This window comes from Pelophylax lessonae, assembly GCF_965119305.1.
Source record: "Pelophylax lessonae genome assembly, chromosome: 4".
In the NCBI taxonomy this organism is placed as follows: domain Eukaryota; kingdom Metazoa; phylum Chordata; class Amphibia; order Anura; family Ranidae; genus Pelophylax; species Pelophylax lessonae.
Window position 1 is genome coordinate 569775764 of NC_138771.1, and position 21892 is coordinate 569797655.

Consider the following 21892-nt stretch of genomic DNA (forward strand, 5'->3'; position numbering starts at 1 on the left):
ACAGCGTGCCCAGCAAGTGCACCTGTTAGTGCAGTAAATAGTTTGGGCCAGCTTGGCTGAAACAAACTTTGAAGGAACATTAAATGTGAAGTTAAGGATTGTACACATGATGAAAATATCGGACGAATGATCGTCTGATTTTGTTTTTTTGCATGCATATTGAAAATGAAGAGGTTACTCAATTTAAGAAAATTCTCGTATGACAGAATACAAGTTCAGAAGTAACGTAGTGTATTTGTATTGTATTTCCGAATGATTAAACACAAATTGTAGGATATGTTATTGTACAAGAAAAATTAGGTTTTTCAAATTTTGGCAAGTGTTTGTCCCTTAGAATAATGTTGGATGAACTGTCATGTTCGGCTCTCAAAAGCTATGTACTAACGATCAGATTATCATGCAATTGCTTGGAAAGTCACATTTTTTATAGGATTTTCTGATGGTGTGCACTATAGGCTTTAGGTTTAAAGCAAAACAAGACCAGATTATTAAATTTGCTAAAATGATAAATGTGTTCTATGCACCTTATTAAGAAAAAAAAAAAAAAATCTACACTCTATGAAAAATATGCACACTGAGAAAATAGGCCACATTCGCTTGGGTGCTTGTCACTGGGATTCGCAGTGTGGCTAAATGCTGATGCCAATGCAGCCTCTTTTCTTAATGTGCGCAATTTTTTCTTACGTGTAAATTTATTTTTTTTTTGAATGTGCAAGAAACACATTTACCATTTGGCAAAGTAAATAATTCATCTTGGTTTTCTTTAAGCCTAACTCCACATTTAATGAATCAGTAGATTCTTGCGGCTGGGATTCGCAGTGTGTCTAAACGCCCATGCGAATGCAGCCTAACAGAACCTAAAGTCCCCCACAATATCTTATTTCATCTCACCATGAAGTATAATGCATCTATAAAGCATCAAAACTCTGATTCTGCATCGCCCCCGTGTGGTTATTCTGAATATTGCAGCTGCTTGGCACAGATTAAACAAGACAGTTTCAGCTTATATTGCATAGTATTTATTCCCATATGAGCAGTTATTGTACAATCAGCTTCTTATGCATATCAGAAATTGCATCTAAAAAGAGCGCTGGAGAGGTTGTGAAGGTGAGTGATCTGTCTCTCTCCGGAGAAGGGCTGGAGGGTCTGGACTTGGGATAACTGTGTGGGGAGGGGGTAGGCTAAATCCTTTTAATAGAATTCTCCCCTCCCCCCCTAAAGCTGGAACCACATTCCTGAGTCAGGGGGGCAATTTCATCCCCATACCCCCCCTACCCCTAATAATGAACATTCTGCGCTGTATAAAGACACCGGGAAGCATCTCTATGCACTTTCAGCCCCTGATAATGAACATGCTGCACTGTGCAGAGGTGCTGAGCATCTTGGTGGACTGTTGATGACCATGCTGCACTGTATAATGATAATGAGTATCTCTATACACTCCCAGCCCCTGATAATAAACATGCTGCTCTGCGTAATAATGATTCTAGTTTTATCTATACACTTTCATACCCCCTGTTATAAACATACTGCACTGTACAATAATGCAGACTATCTTTATGCACTACCAGTAGCTTGAGAATAAGCATGCTGCACTGTATAATGGTGCCGAGTGCCTCTACTGATGCCTAGCCACCTTGAAAAATAAAAACAAAAAACATGCCGCATTGTATAGTGGTACTGAGTATCTACATACACTTTTTTTGTAGCCCTCTTCAATTGAAGACGCATCCCTGCATAACGATACTGAGTATCTCTAACGTTTAGCCCTTTCGCTTTGAAGGAAATTGAGCGCAAAATAACTGCAACATGCAGAACCCATGCCTGGTCTGCCCGGTCGACATTGTGCTGTGCCCTGCGGCCTTCGGGACGGTCTGTCCTCGGGCTGAGGGTTACTCCTATTGCTGTGTGTCGATGGACAGCCAATAGAGTGAGAGGAACCGGCGAGATGTTCCCTTAATGTCGCTGCAGAGTGTATAGACATACTCAGTACTGATATACATGTAGTATCTGAGACACAAAGCGCTTTGCAGCTGGGATAGGTGAAGAAGGAAAAAGGTTAAGTGTCACCCAATTTTCTTTTTCCAGTCTTATCCTGTAAATGGCAACCCCCCTGGTTGGGGACTGAGAAGGGAATGGGTCCAGGGGAACAGGGGAAGGAGGCAGGGTGGCAGCACTGTCCTCTTCCCCAATGTCATCACATGCATATTACTTTGTAACATGCAGGGTGCAATTCTTCATGCCGTGAGCATACAGGGGGCGAGCGTCTTCTTCGGACTTTGGAGGGGGAGGGACCCCTCTTGCTTGTGATGCTTTTAGGGAGGGAGGTGTCTGCTTATAGATGAGTGAGAAGAAATTCCATTTTGTACTGGTTCCTAGTCCGTGGGTTGCAGTAGACATCACTCGGGTTGGCATCAGTAGCTGGTACTGGAAGTGTAATTCTGAAGAGCAGGGAAAGAGTCAAAGAGGGTTTCGTTAGCATTTTGGAAGTTTAGCATCCTCTCGCAGCATTGAGAATCAGAAAAAAGCAGAGGGTTCAAGTTTATTAGACCAAATACTCCAAGAAGCTCATAAAGTGACAGCACAACTCAAGATGCCTTATTTGCCCAATGCAGAGGGTTGAAAAAACAAGGACCTTATCACTTCATTGATTTCTCAATATTAAACTAGCTGATGAGAGGAAGGAATCCAATAGGAGACCTTCTAGTTATTGGACACATAATATTCGATACCATATCCTTAATAAGTTATATATACAGAGAAAAACGCAACTATAGAACAGAGAACTTTAAAAGAACCACTTATTGTCTAAAAGGTCAATGTTTTATTCTACAAACATTAAAAACATAAATGACATTTAAGAAAACAACATTGCATGTGAACATTGCAAGTACATGAGATGTTATTATATATCATCACTCGTCATCCCCGTCACACTTGGGCGATGGAATATAAGGCTGCAGGAGAAGAGCTGACGCCGCTCCAGGTGAGAGCAATATGTTCCTTGATGATTGAGTGCAGGTCCAGTTCGCAGTCTGGCCAGTATATCCAAACAAGAGAAAGGTCAGCTCCTCTAAAGGTTAGTCCACTATGAGTCCATGGAAAGAAGAGGGAAAACCCTCAGTCAGGACTAATATTGTGTCATGTTTGAGATAACTTAAGTACCGTCATGCTATTTTCAGAGTCTCTCTATGTCCCAGTTAGGAGGTGGTGAAAGGGAGGCTCCTCCATGTGTCAAAGTCAAAGTAAGCATTCCATCGCTCAATATATCCAAAGAAGAGAAAGGTGACTGCACTTAAAGATGCAAGGAAATCATCCAACATAGAGTAACAAAAGTATAATAACTTCAAGACACACATGGAAAGGAGCAAGTTTGATTGAGTCCATGAAACGCGTCAACCTTGCTCCTTTCCATGTGTGTCATGAAGTTATTATGATTTTGTTACTCTATGTTAGATGATTTTATTTAATAAAGATTTCCTTGCATCTTGAAGTGCAGTCACCTTTCTCTTCTTTGGATATATTGAGCGATGGAATGCTTGCTGTGACTTCAAAGCGTGGAGGAGCCTCCCTTTCACCACCTCCTCACTGAGACATGGAGAGACTCTGAAAATAGCAGGATGGTACTTAAGATATCTCAAACATGACACAATATTATTCCTGACTGAGGGTTTTCCCTCTTCTTTCCGTGGACTCATAGTGGACTAACCTTTAGAGGAGCTGACCTTTCTCATGTCTGGATATACTGGCCAGACTGCGAACTGGACCTGCACTCAATCATCAAGGAACATATTGCTCTCACCTGGAGCGGCGTCAGCTCTTCTCCTGCAGCCTTATATTCCATCGTCCAAGTGTGACGGGGATGACGAGTGATGATATATAATTGCATCTCATGTACTTGCAATGTTCACATGCAATGTTGTTTTCTTAAATGTCATTTGTGTTTTTTAATGTTTGTAGAATAAAACATTGACCTTTTATACAATACGTGGTTCTTTTAAAGTTCACCTGGAGCGGCGTCAGCTCTTCTCCTGCAGCCTTATATTCCATCGTTCATCGTTCCCTCTTCTTTCCGTGGACTCATAGTGGACTAACCTTTAGAGGAGCTGACCTATCTGTTCCAGAAAGCTTTCAGATGGTGATTGTGTGTATCACTCTGTTCATGATTGTTTTATATGCAAAGTACAGAGCTTCACTGTTGCTATCTACCTGATGAAGCGGGCATTGACCTGTGAAACGCGGCAAAGTCACAGCAAGCTTTCATTTGCACAAGTTTGACGGGGATGATAAGTGATGATATATAATAGTATCTCATGGACTTGCAATGTTCACGTGCAATATTGTCATTTTCTTAAATGTCATAAGTGTGTTTTTTAAAATTTGTAGAATAAAACTTTGACCTTTTATACAAACACGTGGTACCTACAAAGTCCTCTGTTCTATAGTTAGGTTTTTCTCTATATACATTGATTTCTCATGATGGAAATCTTACCCTGTACTGGTCAGGCAATGGGGGAATGTCTTTTTGCATTCTTTTGGCTTTCCAAATAAATTCAGAAGGATAATTGGTAAAGTGAAGCATTATCAGTGAATCATCTGTAGTCCTTCCCATAATCCCCTATTACAGTACTGTATATACAGGAACACTATTCCATTAGCCACTTCATTGTCTCCAAAGTGACAAACCTCCAGGCCTACACTAAAACTCACTGACATTTAAATTCTTGCATATGTGCAGTCACCTTATGCTTTCCAGGGTTAACAGACATTGGGGTTGATTTACTAAATACAAACAGACTGTTCACTTTGCAAAGGAAGTTGCACTTTACAAGGGAAGTTTCTCCAGAGCTTAGTTAATGAGGTAATGCTCAGGTGACTTCCGTCATCCAATCATGTACAAGCAAGAATGTTGTTTTTTTTTTCCTTGCACACGATCCGGTATTTTTTGCAAAGTAAAAGATCACCAAATTCACAAAGCTCTGAGGAAAATTCCATTGAAAAGTGCAACCTCCCATTCAAAGTGCACAGCCTAATTGCCTTAAGTAAATCAACCCCACTGGGTTGGAGTAGGGCAAAGTTCACTCATCCCTTACCAGCAGCTGTTGATGAGGATGAAGTGCTGGATTCTACTTAAACTGATCACATGCAATACAATCAATTGTATAATCGACTTCAGATTTACCAAAAGCTGTATAGAGTGACTTACCTGGCTTGATACCAAGTGAATGGATTGATATTGGTTAATCTAAAGTAGATCATACAGAGGTTGTACAATTAGATTGTAACCTGTATGGGCAGCTTTAGAAATATATGTATTATTTAGCTAAGCCCAAATGCTCCAAGCCAACCTTTAAGAACTTGGTAAGGAATCAGAATATGCCCACTCCACTTGTAAAAGAAATGACATGTGCAGTTATCCTTTTTTTACTAGTATATCACATAAAAGCTAATATATGTTAATACAAAATGCATGCTAATAATAATATCCACACCAGTTATTAACAATTAGTGAAAAAATAAAAAGATTTGCAGAGAAGAAGAAATTCCGATTTTTACAGGCATGGTGTGATTTACATTGCAGGCCTTGCACTGATAATTAGGCTCCTGCATTGGTGCTCAAGGTGGCACTTTCTTATTATCATACTGGCATGAGCATAGATACAAAAATGCCAGCCTGGTCCTTTCAAGCTGCTGCTAATTAATCATGTCCCGTCTCTTGTGTTCTCTTATTACAATTGTGTCCTTGGCTGTCCAGCTGCCAGTATAATTCCAGTTTTGTTACCAATTAACCCCACTCTGTTCAAATTCCCAGTGTCCCTTTTATATTATAATACAGGCTGCCATCTTCATGACATCCTAGCAAGGATTGCTTTAGGCAATTTTGTTTGGGGTGCTGTGCTGACAATTGGGGGGCTAATGGGGACTGTTGCACGCTTGTGGATGTGGTAAAAAAAAGTGGGTGTTGCTTCACAGTGTATGATTGTAGGGTACAAGGGGAACACTGAAGAAATTATGGGGAGTAAATTAAATGAGTTTATGCAATAAACAGTGCATTTTACGAGTAGCAATACTGCTCCTAAACTTTTCTCAATGAACAAACCGTCTGTTTAAAAGTTAGGTTAAATCAGCCCAGGAGTGGAGTATTCTGGACTTAATGGTGTTGGTTATTTTGGAGGGCCTGAGTGTAATGGATAAACAGGGGAATACCACCGCACAGCATTTGACAGCCATGCGAGTGTGCGCTCAGGACTGCGTACCTACATGGCTGTCAAACTGGGACCAGGGGCTGTGTCACTGGCCCTTCACTTGGGTGTATGCATAGGTACGTAGGTGTGAATGGGTACATACACACACACACACTCATATATACATACATAAACACTCTAAGGTACATACATGTACACTCCCAGATTCATACGTGTACACTCTCAGATACATACATGTACACTCTCAGATACATACATATATACTCTAAGATGCATACATATACACTCTCAGGTACATACATGTACACTCTCAGATACATACATGTATACACTCAGATACATACATGCAGTGGCGTAGCGTGGGTTGTCAGCACCTGGGGCAAGGCAAGCGATTTTCACCTTTCAATGCAGAGAGACCAGCGTGCCCGCTTTCAATGCAGAATGACCATAGCGTGCCCCCTTTCAATGCAGAATGACCAGCGTGCCCCCTTTCAATGCAGAATGACCAGCGTGCCCCCTTTCAATGCAGAGAGATCATCGTGCCCCCATCAATGCAGAGTGACCAGCGTGCCCCTTTCAATGCAGAGAGGCCAGCATGCCCCCTTTCAATGCAGAATGACCAGTGTGCCCCCTTTCAATGCAGAATGACCAGTGTGCCCCCTTTCAATGCAGAATGACCAGCGTGCCCCCTTCAATGCAGAGAGATCATTGTGCCCCATCAATGCAGAGTGACCAGCGTGCCCCCTTTCACTGCAGAATGACCAGCGTGCCCCCTTTCAATGCAGAATGACCAGCGTGCCCCCCTTCAATGCAGAGAGATCAGCGTTCCCCCTTTAAATGCAGAGAGACCAGCATGCCCCCTTCAATGCAGAGAGACTTACCTGCGGCGGCGGCTTCTCCTCAGTTTCCCGCGTCTCCTCGAGTCCTCCCATCTCCTCCTCGGCCAATGGCATGCGTTTGCCTTTCGGCCAATCAGGAGGAGGATCCGTGTGACAATAGTGAATTTTTTATTCGCTATTGTCACACAATGGGTGGGCTCGGGGCGCACTGCTCTGCGCCCCAGGTCCACCCTTTTTTGAAGCCTATTAGAGCCTCTGGCTCTAATCAGGTGATTAAAAAAAAAAAACTCCACTCTGTGACAGCACCAGGCTGCTGACTCACTCGCTGCTAAACTGACTGTGCAGTGAGGAGAGGCGGCATAGGCGGGGCTTGGCTTGCAACGCCACCACACCCTACACCAATGGACAGGTTAGGCACAGTCCAGCCCCACCCCGACCCACCATTTTCAGCCATAGGGCGGCCTCGCTGGACATCTCCCAGCCTAAAGATGGAGGCAGCCGCAGACAGTGTGTGAATTGTGTATGTCAGAGTCAGACAGACAGAGTGACACTGCAGATGCGCCCCCCCAGATGTTGCGCCCGGTGCGGTCGGCCCCCCTGCACCCCCCATGCTACGCCACTGCATACATGTACACTCTCAGATACATAAATGTACACACTCAGATACATACATGTATACACTTAGATACATACATGTACACACTCAGATACATACATGTACACTCTCAGATACATACATATGCACTCTCTGATACATACATGTACACACTCAGATACATACATGTGCACTCTCAGATACATACATGTACACTCTCAGGTACATACATGTACACTCTCAGGTACATACATGTGCACTCTCAGAAACATACATGTGCACTCTCAGGTACATACATGTGCACTCCCAGATACATACATGTACACTCTCAGATACATACATGTGCACTCTCAGATACATACATGTACACTTTCAGGTACATACATGTGCACTCCCAGATACATACATGTACACTTTCAGGTACATACATGTGCACTCCCAGATACATACATGTTCACACTCAGATACGTACATACAATATACACATTTAGATACATAAATATACACACTCAGATACACCAGAATAGAGCTACTTATTTTCATAAAAGTTACAGTTATTTTCAGCACACCCAGCCATCCACATGGCTGCGTGATCTGGCACCTCTCAATCGGAACCAGTGTTAACTTCTTTAGCAATTTGAGCTACAGTTTCCCTTCTATTGGATTGGACTATATGGGCCAGCATTCGCTCTCCATGTACATTTATCAGCCCTGGCTGCCAATTACCCTGCTGCCGCTTAGCCGGGTTTCCTTCCTTGGACCACTTTTGGTAGGTCCAGACCGGGAACATCCCACAAGAATCACAGTTTTGCAGTTGCTTTGACCCAGTCATCCAGCCATTACAATTTGGCCCTTGTCAAAGTTGCTCAAATCCTAACACTTGCTCATTTTTTTCTTCTTTCAACACATCAACTTCAGGGAAAACATGTTCACTTGCTGCCTAATATATCCCTCCCACTTTTAGGTGCCATTGTAATGAAATAATCAATGGTATTCACTTTACCTGTCAGTGGTCATAATATGATGGCTGATCGGTGTATACTGATATGTCATGGTACATGGCTGGGTTTATCTATACAAGGCATGTCTGAGTTCAGATGTCATATTGATTTGTGGTGGGATTTATGACAAGACTTTGAAATGTCCCCATCGCTCTGTACATCCACAGGTGTGACATCGTACATCTATATTTATCTCTGCCTGGAAAAGGGCTGCTTGTCCTATCCGTGTCACATGGAAGCAGCATGCCAGTGAGACCGGGGGGTGAATTGCTGCCCGGGGGGGGGGTGTTCTCATTGGGTGGTACAGGGAGAAGAGACCACAGACAGATTGTCAAAGGATAAATCATTGGACAAAGTGACAGTAAGGGAGGCTGCCTGCACATAGACCCAAATATAACACAGATATCGCTCCACGGTGTACAGGAACACAGGCATGTTCAAAATAAAACCTGCACTGGGTGAATATGAAGGCTGTCATTGCTGACTTCAGAAAAGACTGATTACTTGGGTTATAGCACTTATTAACACTTACGCTGGTCATCAATGATTGGATTTTATTGTTCAGCTCATTCAGATTTTCATCCATCCACACATTGAGGTGGATGGAGGAATCCTCCCCGCCAAGACATTGTATTCTGACAGTGGGAGAATCCATTGTCAGAATAGCACTGGTCAGCTACAGCGGCTGCAGCTGCTGATCCACAAAATTTTCCCAGTGTGTCCCTTCGACAGAAGTCCATCTAAGTCCATCCAACGATTGGCTTCTTTTAAGCTGGGATGGCCATACATGGATCGAAATTCAACTGGTCCTTGCTGAACTGGCTGCATTTTAAACCATCTATGGTCAGCTTTACATCCTCCTCACTGAATAAAGCTGAATATGTTTGTCCTTAGATAAATATAAAAGCAGAAACTACACAAGTGCCCTATATAACCTGGAATAACACTCTTACTAGTTAGCTAAATCAGCTGATAAACACAAAACAGAATTACATTTTATTGCAGCAGTGATATGCTCAAACCAGAAATATGATGGGTATCCTAAATCTAATAATTAGAATAGCTGCAATTTTATACTGTTATTATCTTTCTATCCTACGGGTGTTATATATGGTGATCCAGCAATAAATGTGACACTTTTCATATAAAGGGTACATGTAATGAGGTGCTAATCTCCCTGTGAACTCCATCCTCTGGAGGTGTGCCTCTTATATGGTGGAGATGCCCTTAAACAGCAAAGACCCAGGAAGCTGCCATCTTTGTCCTGTTATTAAAAACAGACTTGCTTCAAGCTGACAGGTCCATTGCTAAATACACATGCCTTTAAGTCATTTCCACTTTAGGATACAGACTTTTAACTCAAGTCTGCAGCACTGATCAAACCTTTTTGCATTATAACTTAAAGGGTCAGTCCATCCAGAAATGATATTCCAGTTTTCCAGAAGATCCTGAAAAGTAAAACTACCTGACAGTTTCTATTATCCCTTGGGAACTTTGTTGATCTTAAGTTTCTGCATCTGCACACCTGCTTTGGCCATTAGCTGGGGGTTCCACTATCTATGCCGGGTTTTAGGTTTTTTAATGGAGAATGCAATAAGAGGTGCTGGAACATAAAAAAGGTGGGCTGGAGCATCTAAAACTCTCAGGAATGCCACCAAAATCTGCTATCCCCTTTCATTGTAATGACTGGTACACACGGGACGAATATTGGTCGGTATCTGCTAGTTCAACAGAAACCGTAGGCCATTCAGCCATTTGTACACCAGCCTGTCCAACAGAAGAAGGCCAAACAGCCAGCTTCTGTCTACCAGGCATGCTGGAAAACCAGCATCCGATAATCACTGACAGCCAATGGCTGCGAGCGCTGACCAGTGTGTTCTGGCAGGGGTACGGTCCCCTTGTCAGAACACAATAGCTTAGTGGGGAGAGCTCTGTACTAACATCGGATAGTTATTACAGCGACCTCCTCCTGAGCTTCTCATTTTTTTTTTGTTCAGTGTTCTGATACTGTGTAAATCAAGAGATATTTCTGCGCTAAACCAAATAAGTGAGTATAAAAAATGATGTGAAAAAAGCTCCCATAGAAAAAAAGTCCACATAGTATATAACAAAAATGTGTAGCGCTAATACATATAATGATCAATATAATAGTGAAAAATTAAAATGATCTGAATGATAATTAAAACACTCTGAATGTGAATAATGATAAACAAGCTCAGCAAAAAAACATTAACAAAAAGTCCTCTATTGTGAATATATCCATGGATATAAAAGAGTGAAAATTGTGCTCAATAGAAGTGATGAAAAACTATATATAGTCCCAATGAAAATCCAAATGAAAAATCCATATGAATCACCCGTGAGGAAAATTATATGGTAAACTGCTTAACAGACCCTTAAGGTCTTCAGAGCATGTAGGTAAACCACCAAATAGCTAATATCATGGGAGAAGGATCACATAGATTCCACAGGCACAGATCTCTCATAATAATGGCACCAAATCCAATCATAATCCATAAGGAAAGCCTCATGTAGACATAGCCTTTTTTTGACATCGGTGTGTGTGCCAATGCATTGTTATTAGGTGTGTAACAATTATCCAAGCAGTTAATATATTCTTTGGATCGCAATAAGAGCAGCCTTCCGAAATTCAGTATATCTCTGGGAGTCAATCATTTATATCACACTAAGCCATTCCTGACGCACATCATTCAGATCAAATACACACATACTTTATTTTAACTGATCAGGGAATGTTTAGTGGCGGGAGTGTATGTTATATCTGTGTTGGAGGAAATATGAAATCTCACAAATTAAACCAGTGAAAGGAATAAAGTGCTATGAGCAACAATCAGAGTAAAACCAATCAGAATCCATCTAATACTGAACTGTTTTCAGCAAAATAAATTCTGGTTAGCTGCTGTGAGTTACTGCACTTTGCTTCTTACATGTGTTATTGAATAAACTCCTTGTATACAGTTTTAGCATATGGGTTATTGAACTGGATTAAACAGATGGTCATGCTAGCTAATGTGAGTTCATAAGAGGGAAAGAAATAGCGTGTGAGTAGATGGATGCCATCACCAAGGTACTTAAGTGGATAAGACACCTATACCTGTATGCCTAAGACCAGTACTAACTGAAGCCAAACTGGAGGAAAGCAACAGAAGTACAGTAAAAAAAAACATAATAGAAATTTAAGGTTAGGATGTCAAAAAAAGATTCTAATAAAATCCCCAGTTAGGAAATATGCTTAGGAGCATGCTAAGAAAGGTAATGAAAAACCTGAAAAATAATGAACCAAATAATGAGATAGACACTGGTGAAATGATTACCTATGAACAAGAGGGTCAGTTGTTTTAGAAGGTGAAGAGAATGGAACAAAATGGATGAGGGGACCATGCTTAAGGACAATAGGCGTAGTAATATAGGACAAGAATAAAACACCAGGATGAACATAAAGGTCATGATGTGGGACAATATGAGAAAAGATAGAGGGAGGGTAACAGGGTGAATATATTATGTAAAATGAATGTCTTTTAGACAGAGGTGGAGAGACAATGACAGAATGAATGGACTGCCAAGTCAGAGGTGACTTTCACATGCACATGGAAAGGGGTATATTGAGGAACGTCATCACACTGTAGTAGGACAGATGTGGTAAAAGAACCAGAGAAAATAACAATAGGGGAAAAGGTAGTCATATAGGAAAGGGGTCAAAGTTATGCCAAGCTACCACAGTTAGATATAAAAGACACCATTCCTGGGCAGAGGATCAGATGTTGTCATGAAGAATTAGAGGAGGTAAAAGAATTAGAGAGCCAAGCCATGAACAGAGGCAGGTGGTACCGGATGTATTCATATAGACAATAGTATACAACAAGGTAAGAGAAGGGTCAGAACCCAGTAGGTACCAGATGTTATGAATTATGAAAGTGGCTAATCCAGAAGACTATGTTGAATATACAAGGTAGGCATGGAGAGTAAATAACATAAAGGTTATGCCTGGAAGCCCAGAAACCCTCGATAATCACAGGCGTGAAGGAAGAGTTGACCTTGGTGGCCATACCAACCATTGTTCCTTTTCACAAACTGCTGTGATTGATTGCTATGGACAAAATAATTAGTTCTTTAAAAAATGAACCTAGCAAGATTAATAAGATGAGGTTTCCAGAAAAACTGACATAGAATAAAGGAGAAAAGATCTGGAGAAAGTTGGCAGGCAAGGAGGAAGTACGGAAGATGAAGGAAAGAGCCATGAGACAACCATGCTAGGGAGGAGTTCCAGGTAGTTTGAATTACTGTAGCATAATAAAGTAAGGCATGATAAAAGGACAATGGGGGAGAGTAAGAAAATATTCATATGTCCACACTTTCATTATTGGTATTCTTTCAGCACATTTACAACTCATAATAATGAAATTATTTTTCATTTTATTTTCAGAAGAAATCTACCATTTTAATTCCACTTTCTAGCTTTCAATGTGTGTCATCCATTGTTTTTATATCATTATGACACTGGTGGATATGATGAAAGGTTTTAATACTAAGTTAAATTAAATAAATGATGGAAGACTGTACTGTTGATAGTTGGCTATAATAAATTCAAGTTGAAAGAGATAACTATAGCATCAGGGCCATCTTTAATATTGATTGGACCCTGGGCAAATATTTTCTTGGGCCCTCCCAAAACCACTTATTAACTTTTAAGAGGCAGTGTGGGCTCAAGGGGCAGCTGCTTTGGGCCCCACAACAATGACTGGACCCAGGGCAGCTGCCCCTTTTGCCCTGTGTTAAAGACGGCCCTGTATAGCATATGGGTGAAGTATAAATAAGAGGTCAAAGATGGCGATATTATTGGCACAAAAGTGAGAATTTAAATTTTCCACTCGCAGAGACAAAGAGGCACAGCTGTAATATTTCACATTTTTCTTCTTTCATCACTGAAAAATAAATGCCAAATCCACTCATATAAACCTATTTTTAATTATTCCAGCCAAAAATGGTTAGCAAAAAAAGTCAATACTCACACTTACAAAGGAGCTGTGACCTTTTAAATGGGGAGGCTACACGTAGTGGAGATATACTTTACATGGTAGAAGGAACAATTATTGGTTTATGTTGTTAAGTCAAGTTTAAGTGAGAAATTGCAAACCTACATTTGCTCGTTTTAAAGGGCATGTGTAGTTCAGTAATAACAATGCTGTGAAGGAGGAGCAGAGGGGAAGCAGACAGATCTAGCCCAGATTATCTCCATACTGTGTTCCTGTAGTGCTAGCAGAGTAACTGGTGGCAAAGTTAAAGCTGAACTCCAGGATGAGCAAATATTGTATGAATAAAAGAGGCATGTGTATTATTACATGAACCTTTATGCCCTTTGTGCAAAATCGGGTATACACGCAGTAATTTGGTATAAATTTGTGTAAATTTTTCAGTCACTGCTGCATTCTCTGGTTGTGCAGGGTGACTGGTCTTGCATCTGCCCCCTCATGTTGTTTTTTGGGTGTACAAAGGCATTTGGTGCAAACATAGTGGATTTATATCTGTTGTGGCTTTGGAAAAATACATATAAATAACAGTATTTGAGCCCGGAGTTTAGCTTTAAAGTGTATGAGATAAAAAAATTAATTTATTGCAGCTTAGAAGTTATTGTAGTGGCTGGTGTAGTTCTTTTTTCAGGCCTCTTTTCCTTTATTTTTACCTGCCAATCCTGCCAGAAACATTCTTCCTGTCCTAGGATGAGAACGCTCACTTACCGTACTATATCGTTAGATGCGCAATGTTTTCTCCCTCTTCCTCTCCTCGCCTTTTTTCACAAAATAGGGTGCAGTGTTCATTAGTCCACAGAGAGAACTGAGATCAATGCTATCTGATTAGAGTGCAGCACAGGAAGTTGTCAAACCACAAGGTTTCTGGCAGGATCAGTAGGTTCTTTTTTCACTTATTATATAACAAAATGCTATTCATTGGATATTTAACAGACTGAAGGGCCTGTTTATTAAGAGAACCAATTAAGAGGTTTATTGTTAGGGTTTACTTACACACAAAGTGTGAGCAGGGGATCCTCACAATGCTATACTGGCAGTGCGGCACAGGGCTTCGTTTACAAATGGCAAAATTGTTCTATTTATGACAGTGACATCATGTTACCAAGTTACCAGTGATGCCATATTACCAGAGCCAGAGGGACTCCAGGCTATTCCACCGTGTGTAAATATTCAGGCTGGCACTTAGGAGATACAGTATGTCAAGAGTAAAGAATCCCTGTACTCATGGTAACCCCTCACACCCACTGCATGTTCATAAAATTATGAGAGTGTCCAATCTTGCAGCCTTTAGCAGCAAAAATAATACTCGCATACGTACTACATACTATAACCCATCCCTGGCTACTGACTGTTATCAGTTAGCAACTGAGTGGTTACAGAGTATGCAGCACAATGCAAATGGTAGAGTGTTTTCCAGGAGACTAAAAGGCCAAACAGTCATTAGGAAATCATGTACAGGAAAAGGGATTTGGTTCTTCAAGGAACACAGGAGCTTTTTACTCCTACTTACTTTCACTCTTCCTCAGCAGTCATAATACTGAGGGCAGTGTCTGCCTTCTCTACCCCTTCCTTTCACAGCATATCATGCTCTCCACAACAACAAGTTAACTCTAACCACAAGTTAAAAAAGGCTTGCTAAATCCCTCAGAGGACCCAGTGCACTTAGCGCTTGTGCCTCTTAAAATCGGTGTTGTGGTTTGTAAATAAAATGTTACATTTATTAATGTGAGTTTTGGCTGTAGCTCCACCCCAGGCATAAGCCCAAATTATGGACGATCCTATGGGGGAGGTACAGACAGCACTGAAGGAACAGCCCCCTCGCATTTCTGCTGCCCCCCTTGTCATGGAGCTGTCGTCTCCCCTGTTGCATTAATATATATAAATGACTGAGCAAGCAAACTGCCACATTCCACTTCTATTCTGCAGCTGATTCTGCAACCCCCCAGCCGCTAGCTAGTTTTGAGGAGATGACTATAGTAGTCGCTGGTGGCTTTTGTTGTTTGACAACAGCTGAGGAGCAGTTCTGTCATTCTCAAAAACCCAAGCCGACAACAGTACACACAATGGCAGATATTACATTTGTCCAAAAGAGATTAGTTTAGTAGTTTCCAACAGGTGAGGAGGCTTTCAGAGGTTGCAGGCTTAGTCTTTTATCTGTACAAAAGGAGCAGAGGAGGCATGGGCTACACAGCAAGTAGGGCTGCAGATGTTCTGTCTGTGGGGGCTGTGAGAGCTCTGTGTCTGCATTATCCTCACTCTTCTTTGCACAGTCAGTCACAGTTCGTCTTTTTTGTCCAGCACTGTCGGACAGCGGTGCGTGGCAGAAAGGGCTAGCTACCCAATAATGCTGTTTAGAAACCACAGCACCAACTTTAACATGGACAACTGCTATGTGCACAGGGTCCCCTAGGGACTTAACAAGTCTTATTAACATCTAGTGAGGCTTCTTTAAAGAAGAAGTCTGGTCTAAACTTATCTAAGCTTAAAACTGCTCCCACTCCTATTCTATGCCCTATACCAGTGATGGCAAATCTTGGCACCCCAGATGTTTTGGAACTACATTTCCCATGATGCTCATGCACTCTGCACTGTAATTGAGCATCATGAGAAATGAAGTTCCAAAACATCTGAGGTGCCAAGGTTCGCCATCACTGCCCCATACTAACTACCCTGTAAAGGAAAGTTGTGTATACTTACCTATTCTAAGGCCGGCTTCAAGGGAGAGGAGATAGCAGCGACAACGGCTGCAGTGCCTGGGCAGTGAAGCCACCCATAGACTTACTATGGGGTATCTGTCCCTCCTCTCCCCTGAGACTGGCACTGGGAGCTGATCCTGTGACTGGATTGGAGTGCCCTTCCATTAGGTCAATATACACATCTTAACTTTATGGGGTAGTTAGTATAGGGCTTAGAATGGGGGTGGGAGCAAGTTTAAGCTTAGATAGGTTCATACTGCACTTCTACTTTAAGGTTAAATACAGAGTGTCCTGGTTAGTCCACATGTACTACAGACTAAGGATGTTACCTGGGATTTTCCCACACTAAATTGCATTACCTGGGCGTTTCCCAGTATTTTGGGTGTCCCAGATTTGTGGTCTCACTGCTGCACCCGTTTGGTGCCGGCTCTTTTCACAATCTGTGCCCCTTTCCTCCCGTCTCCGACCTCTGACCTCAGAGAGTCAAACTCGTCCTCTGCCTGCCATGGGCAGCCCGGTGAGGGAACATGGATTTTTAGGGATAGGGAGATGAAAGGGCACACATGGACAACAGAGGTAGACGCGGAGAAAGAGACACGAGGAATACACAACAATAAATGGGACAGAGAAAAATATGAAGAATGAGTATTGAGCACAAAATACAAGACAAAACAAGAGAAAGAACAAGTACAGGACAAAGGTCAGCGAAGACAGCTCTGTACACTGTGAGTGTGTGCAAAAACCATTGGCCTGTAAAAGAGATATATGAATGTGTCTATATATTAGTATTGCATATCATCAAACTAAAGATGAAACTGTAGAATGAGCTTTTCTAAAGTATGCAAGCAGTTTGTTTAAAGATATAGCCAGCACGCCTATTAAAGTGAATCTAAATGGCCTAAAATATTTCCAAAGTAACAACAGTGCTGGAGTTGGAGTGCCTGGAGTGCCTGCAAGTGCATGTATTAGCCTTCTAATTGACCTCTGTGGAACCCCAACCTGTACTTGGGACATTTATTTTTTGTCCAAGCTGAAACAAAGCTCTGTCTCCTCCTGGCACTAATCCCCACCTCCTTTCATGCAACTGTCAAAGGCAGTTTAAGAACAATTAAGAACAATTAGAATTCGGAGCAGTCGAAAAATGACCAACTGTTTTGAATTCTGTGTGAAGAATAGCTGGTTGTTAAGCAGCGGGCTGGGAAGCCAGCGGCTGTGTCCCTAAAGACCGATGAATTATCAGCTGTTAGCTGGCTTCCCCACTGACAGCTGAAATCTAAACAAAACAATGTCGGCAATAGAAAATTCAGAAAAAAAACAGCGTGGGGTCCCCCCCAATCCATACCAGGCCCGGGTAACCCCACATCAAACTTTAAAAAAAACAGGGTGGGGTCCCCCCCAAAATCTATACCAGACCCTTATCCGAGCATGCACCATCCCCACCCCAAAGCACCTTGTATCGATGTTGATGGGGACAAGGGCCTCTTTCCGACAACCCTGGGCGGTGGTTGTGAGGGTCTGCGGGCAGGGGGCTTATCAGAATCTGGAAGCCCCCTTTGACAAGGGGGCCCCCAGATCCCGGCCTTCCCCCTATTTGAATGAGTATGGGTACCCCTACCTATTCATCAAAAATGTGTAAAACGTGAATAAAGACAGTAATCGTGTGTTTGACAATTCCAGTATAAAAAAAATTAAAAACAATGTCCCCTGATGTAGATCCATTTCATGCTGCCCGCTCTGCCCCAAAGCACCCCCCCCCATGTTGAGGGCATCGGGCCTGGTATGGTTCAGAAAGGGGGGGGTACTTGCTTGCCATGGCTGCGTGCTTGGATAAGGGTCCAGTATGGATTCTGGGGGGCCCCATACCATTTTTTTTTTTACATTTTGCTTGGTGTACAAATTGAACTTTAGGCTAGTATCTGCACCATAAACCCAATAGGTGCTAGCAGTCTGTTTCCCTGAAAATGATTACATTACGAATGTGCACCATGTTATCGGTAAACTTCTTGATAATTATTCCTTTATAATTTCCACCTGTGTCATGATTCATAAATAAACTACTCTTTGAGCATTTGGGAGTGCTGGCAATATAATTTATTTTTTTTAACTGGTAGACAGCATCATCCATTTTGCAATTTCAGCAACCTTTGCATACAGTGTGACAGCTGTGTGAAGTGTGATATGGGATCTACAAACAGGTATCTTCAATCCAAAGTTGACCATATGTTTTATTTCTGAGAGGACATTCTCCATACAATCTCCTCTTATCTTGGTCAACATCAGATTAGAAGGAGGTCAACTGTAGGCTAAATGCACCTGAAAGCACAGGGCATTTGCCTATTAGGACAAGCCCTAAAGGAGATGTATAGTCCAATTGTTAAATGTGTGGCCAGCTTAAAATGTTTTCATCTTCAGTCTACAGATTGATATAGAAAAGGGTATCAGTTTAATTCTAAACTTTCTGCTTTTATCAGAAGTGCAGCTTTTCTGTACCTAATTTTAAATATGAAAAATGTGCAATACTTGAAAAAACAAGACCCTGTGTGGATGTTATGTCACAGGTGACCAGTCTGCAGTAGGACAGATGCAGCAGGTGGGAAGAAAGACAGAAAGCATATGAAGATGAAGAGTGACTACATGGGGACATCATACCTCTCGGTGCAGCACTGCATATTTCAGGTAATTAGGTGTCTCACTCTCAAGCTCTTCTGGCTCCTGCAATGTCCCCTCAATTATCAAGTCCTCATTGTCCCCCAAATCTGTGGACCCTGGTGGCCCCACTCTGCGCAGGACCTTTCGGACTATCTGCAGAAGATACAAGATAAAATCCAGGCATTAAAAATACACTGTGTCCTCGAAAGGGAAAAAAGTGACCAAGATGAGGCTATTTATGGTTCTTCTCAGGCTGTAGCAAAATGCTGTTTTTATTTTGTTATCTTTTAGAGTTCCTGGTACACAGATGAGTCTTCATGGCATTGGATGTTCCTTCTTGCATGTAGTTATCACTGTCAAGATTCTTGAAATGGTTTTCAGTTCCAGAAGAGTGTGATATATTATGGTGTCTTCCATCATAGCAGTAGTATGGTACAGTATTACTGCTAATAGTATAGAATAGTATAGTATAGTATTAATGTTTATAGTATAGTATAGTATAGTATAGTATAGTATAGTATAGTATAGTATAGTATAGTATAGTACAGTATTACTGCGTATAGTATAGTATAGTATTACTGTTTATAGTATAGTATAGTACAGTATTACTGCTTATAGTATAGTATAGTATAATATAACTGCTAATAATATACTATATTATAGTATTACTGTCAATAGTATAGTATAGTATAGTACAGTATTACTGCATATAGTATAGTATAGTATTACTGTGTATAGTATAGTATAGTATAGTATAATATAGTATAAATGCTAATAGTATACTATATTATTATGGGATTGTATGATTGGGTTTTCAATACTGTTTTTGTTTTTGGTTGAACCAGATGGACTTGTGTCTTTTTTCAACCTGACTAAATATGTAACTATTATAGTATTACTGTCAATAGTATAGTATAGTATAGTATAGTATAGTATAGTATAGTATAGTATAGTATAGTATAGTATAGTATATAGTACTACTGCTGATGGAAAATATTTTTCTGGAACTGAAAAACCATCTGAAGAAACTCACTCCCATGGACAGTAATATCTTCGTCTTGACCACATACAAAAAAGAACATTCAATCCAATGAGGATTCAGAGTACGAAACCCCACTCTACACACATACAACAGCAGATTAGCAGATCACTTACTAGTTCAGGAAATCTGAAAGACTACAAATTAAATGATCACAATTTCCTACAGCTTACAGGGGGCATTTAATAAAAGCTGAAATGTCTAGAGAACTTGCACCTATGGCAGACAGTTCTACAATCTCTCCACTCATTTTTGCCATATATTGAGGTGAAAAGAACAAAGCAAAATCTATTTGGTAAGTCAATTTGCAAATTAATAAAGAATAAGAGTGAAGAGCGTTGTCATTGCAAACAGAATATTCATCAAGCTTAATAAATATGATAAAGCTGTGTTCACATCATCTGTTCCACCAACCAATCATGTGCTAACGAAAAGATGGTTCTCAATTTTTCCTACACATGACTGAGCATTCATGGAAGGGAACAAAGCTTCACCTTATTACCAACAATAGCTTTGCAAAGTAAACAGGCTTTACATTAATTGTTTTATGTTTTGGCAAAAATGTGCCAGCAATCTAATATTTTTAAACTAGAGATTTAAAGGAAACCTGCATTGCTAGAAATAAGGGGGCTACCACTGCTAATTGTCTTCTGAAAAAGCTAGGTGCCTGACTGTCAGAGTCAGAGGGAAGTCAGGAAGTACTAAACACACTGGATATCAGTGACAGCCAGGCGCCTGGCATTTCAGAAATGTGGAAAGGACAACATGAGTATATGTGACCAGATTGGAATAAAGAACATTTAACTGTTTATGTCTAGCCTCATGTACAAGATATGTGGTTCTTCTAGAGAATATAAAAAGAGGACAGGGGAGTCTGATCCTATGATTTACAAAACATACTGGAGGTCAGTTGCTAGGAAAACCTTTTTGTGGTTAATTGAAAACCAAAGAATCCCAAATGACAATGAAGTTTTATGTACAACCTGACATTTAAAAAGTGGAGAAATCAGTCTTATATAGTCCCAAAATAAAAAAAAAACAAAAAACTAAAACTAGAGAGTGCAAAATTGGGTGCAGCTGTGCTTAGTAGCCAATCACCTTCTAATATCAACTTGTTCAAATAAAGTGGTTGTAAAGTCACTGTACATAATTACTCTGTTATAGAAAGTTATGTTGCACAGTGTATGTGTTTTTAAAAATTATGCAGCTAAACACCTTATTTCACAGAGTCGCTGTGTGATCACGTGACTTCACGGATCTGAGGACTAGAGTGGGAGGGGCTGAGATTCCCTTCTGATGTCAGCTGGGTGGTCACGTGACTGCACAGCGGCACTGTGAAATAAGGTATTTAGCTGCAAAATTGAAACAAAAACCACATACACTGTGCAACATACCTTGCAATAACAGAGGGGATTGCAGTAATTATGCACAGTGACTTTACAGTCACAGGGAATAGCAGCGGGAGGGGAGGGGTGGGGAGCAGATCGGCTCTCACATCACTAACTATTGAGCTGACAGGCAGGGAGAGAAAGGGAGAGGCTACGGGATGACGGAGGTGCGTAAACTGACCACAATATCATGGATCAGCAGCCATGATTACCATGGTCAGCACACACAGAGGGACACAGGAACAGTCAGGATCAGTTAGGTGTTTTACAACATACAGAGGGACAAATGACTTTGCACAAGCACTATGCTTTTTTTGTTTTTGTTTTAGGGTTATAACTGCTTTAGGCTTTGACAAAAAAAAAAGAAGAAAAACTGAAAGCCGATTCTATGCAGAGCTGCAATAGATTTTGCACTCTCCAGCTTTAGTAAA

General features: G+C 41.1%; 1 protein-coding gene across 5 annotated transcripts in view; it reads right to left on the minus strand.

Moving 5' to 3' along the window:
- Nucleotides 1–1003: 1003 nt before the first annotated feature.
- The window catches only part of ANK1 (ankyrin 1), a 409057-nt gene continuing 388168 nt past the window's right edge, over nucleotides 1004–21892 (minus strand). For 4 of the 5 annotated variants that reach the window (XM_082256778.1, XM_082256777.1, XM_082256781.1 and 1 more), the window contains 3 exons: nucleotides 19035–19187; nucleotides 16745–16885; nucleotides 1004–2441 (listed from right to left, as the gene is read on the minus strand). In XM_082256778.1, coding sequence (XP_082112904.1) covers nucleotides 16787–16885; nucleotides 19035–19187 — 252 coding nt within the window. In that variant the 3' untranslated portion in view covers nucleotides 1004–2441; nucleotides 16745–16786. The remainder of the gene's footprint in view (nucleotides 2442–16744; nucleotides 16886–19034; nucleotides 19188–21892) is intronic. The other variant, XM_082256779.1, reaches the window with a different exon arrangement.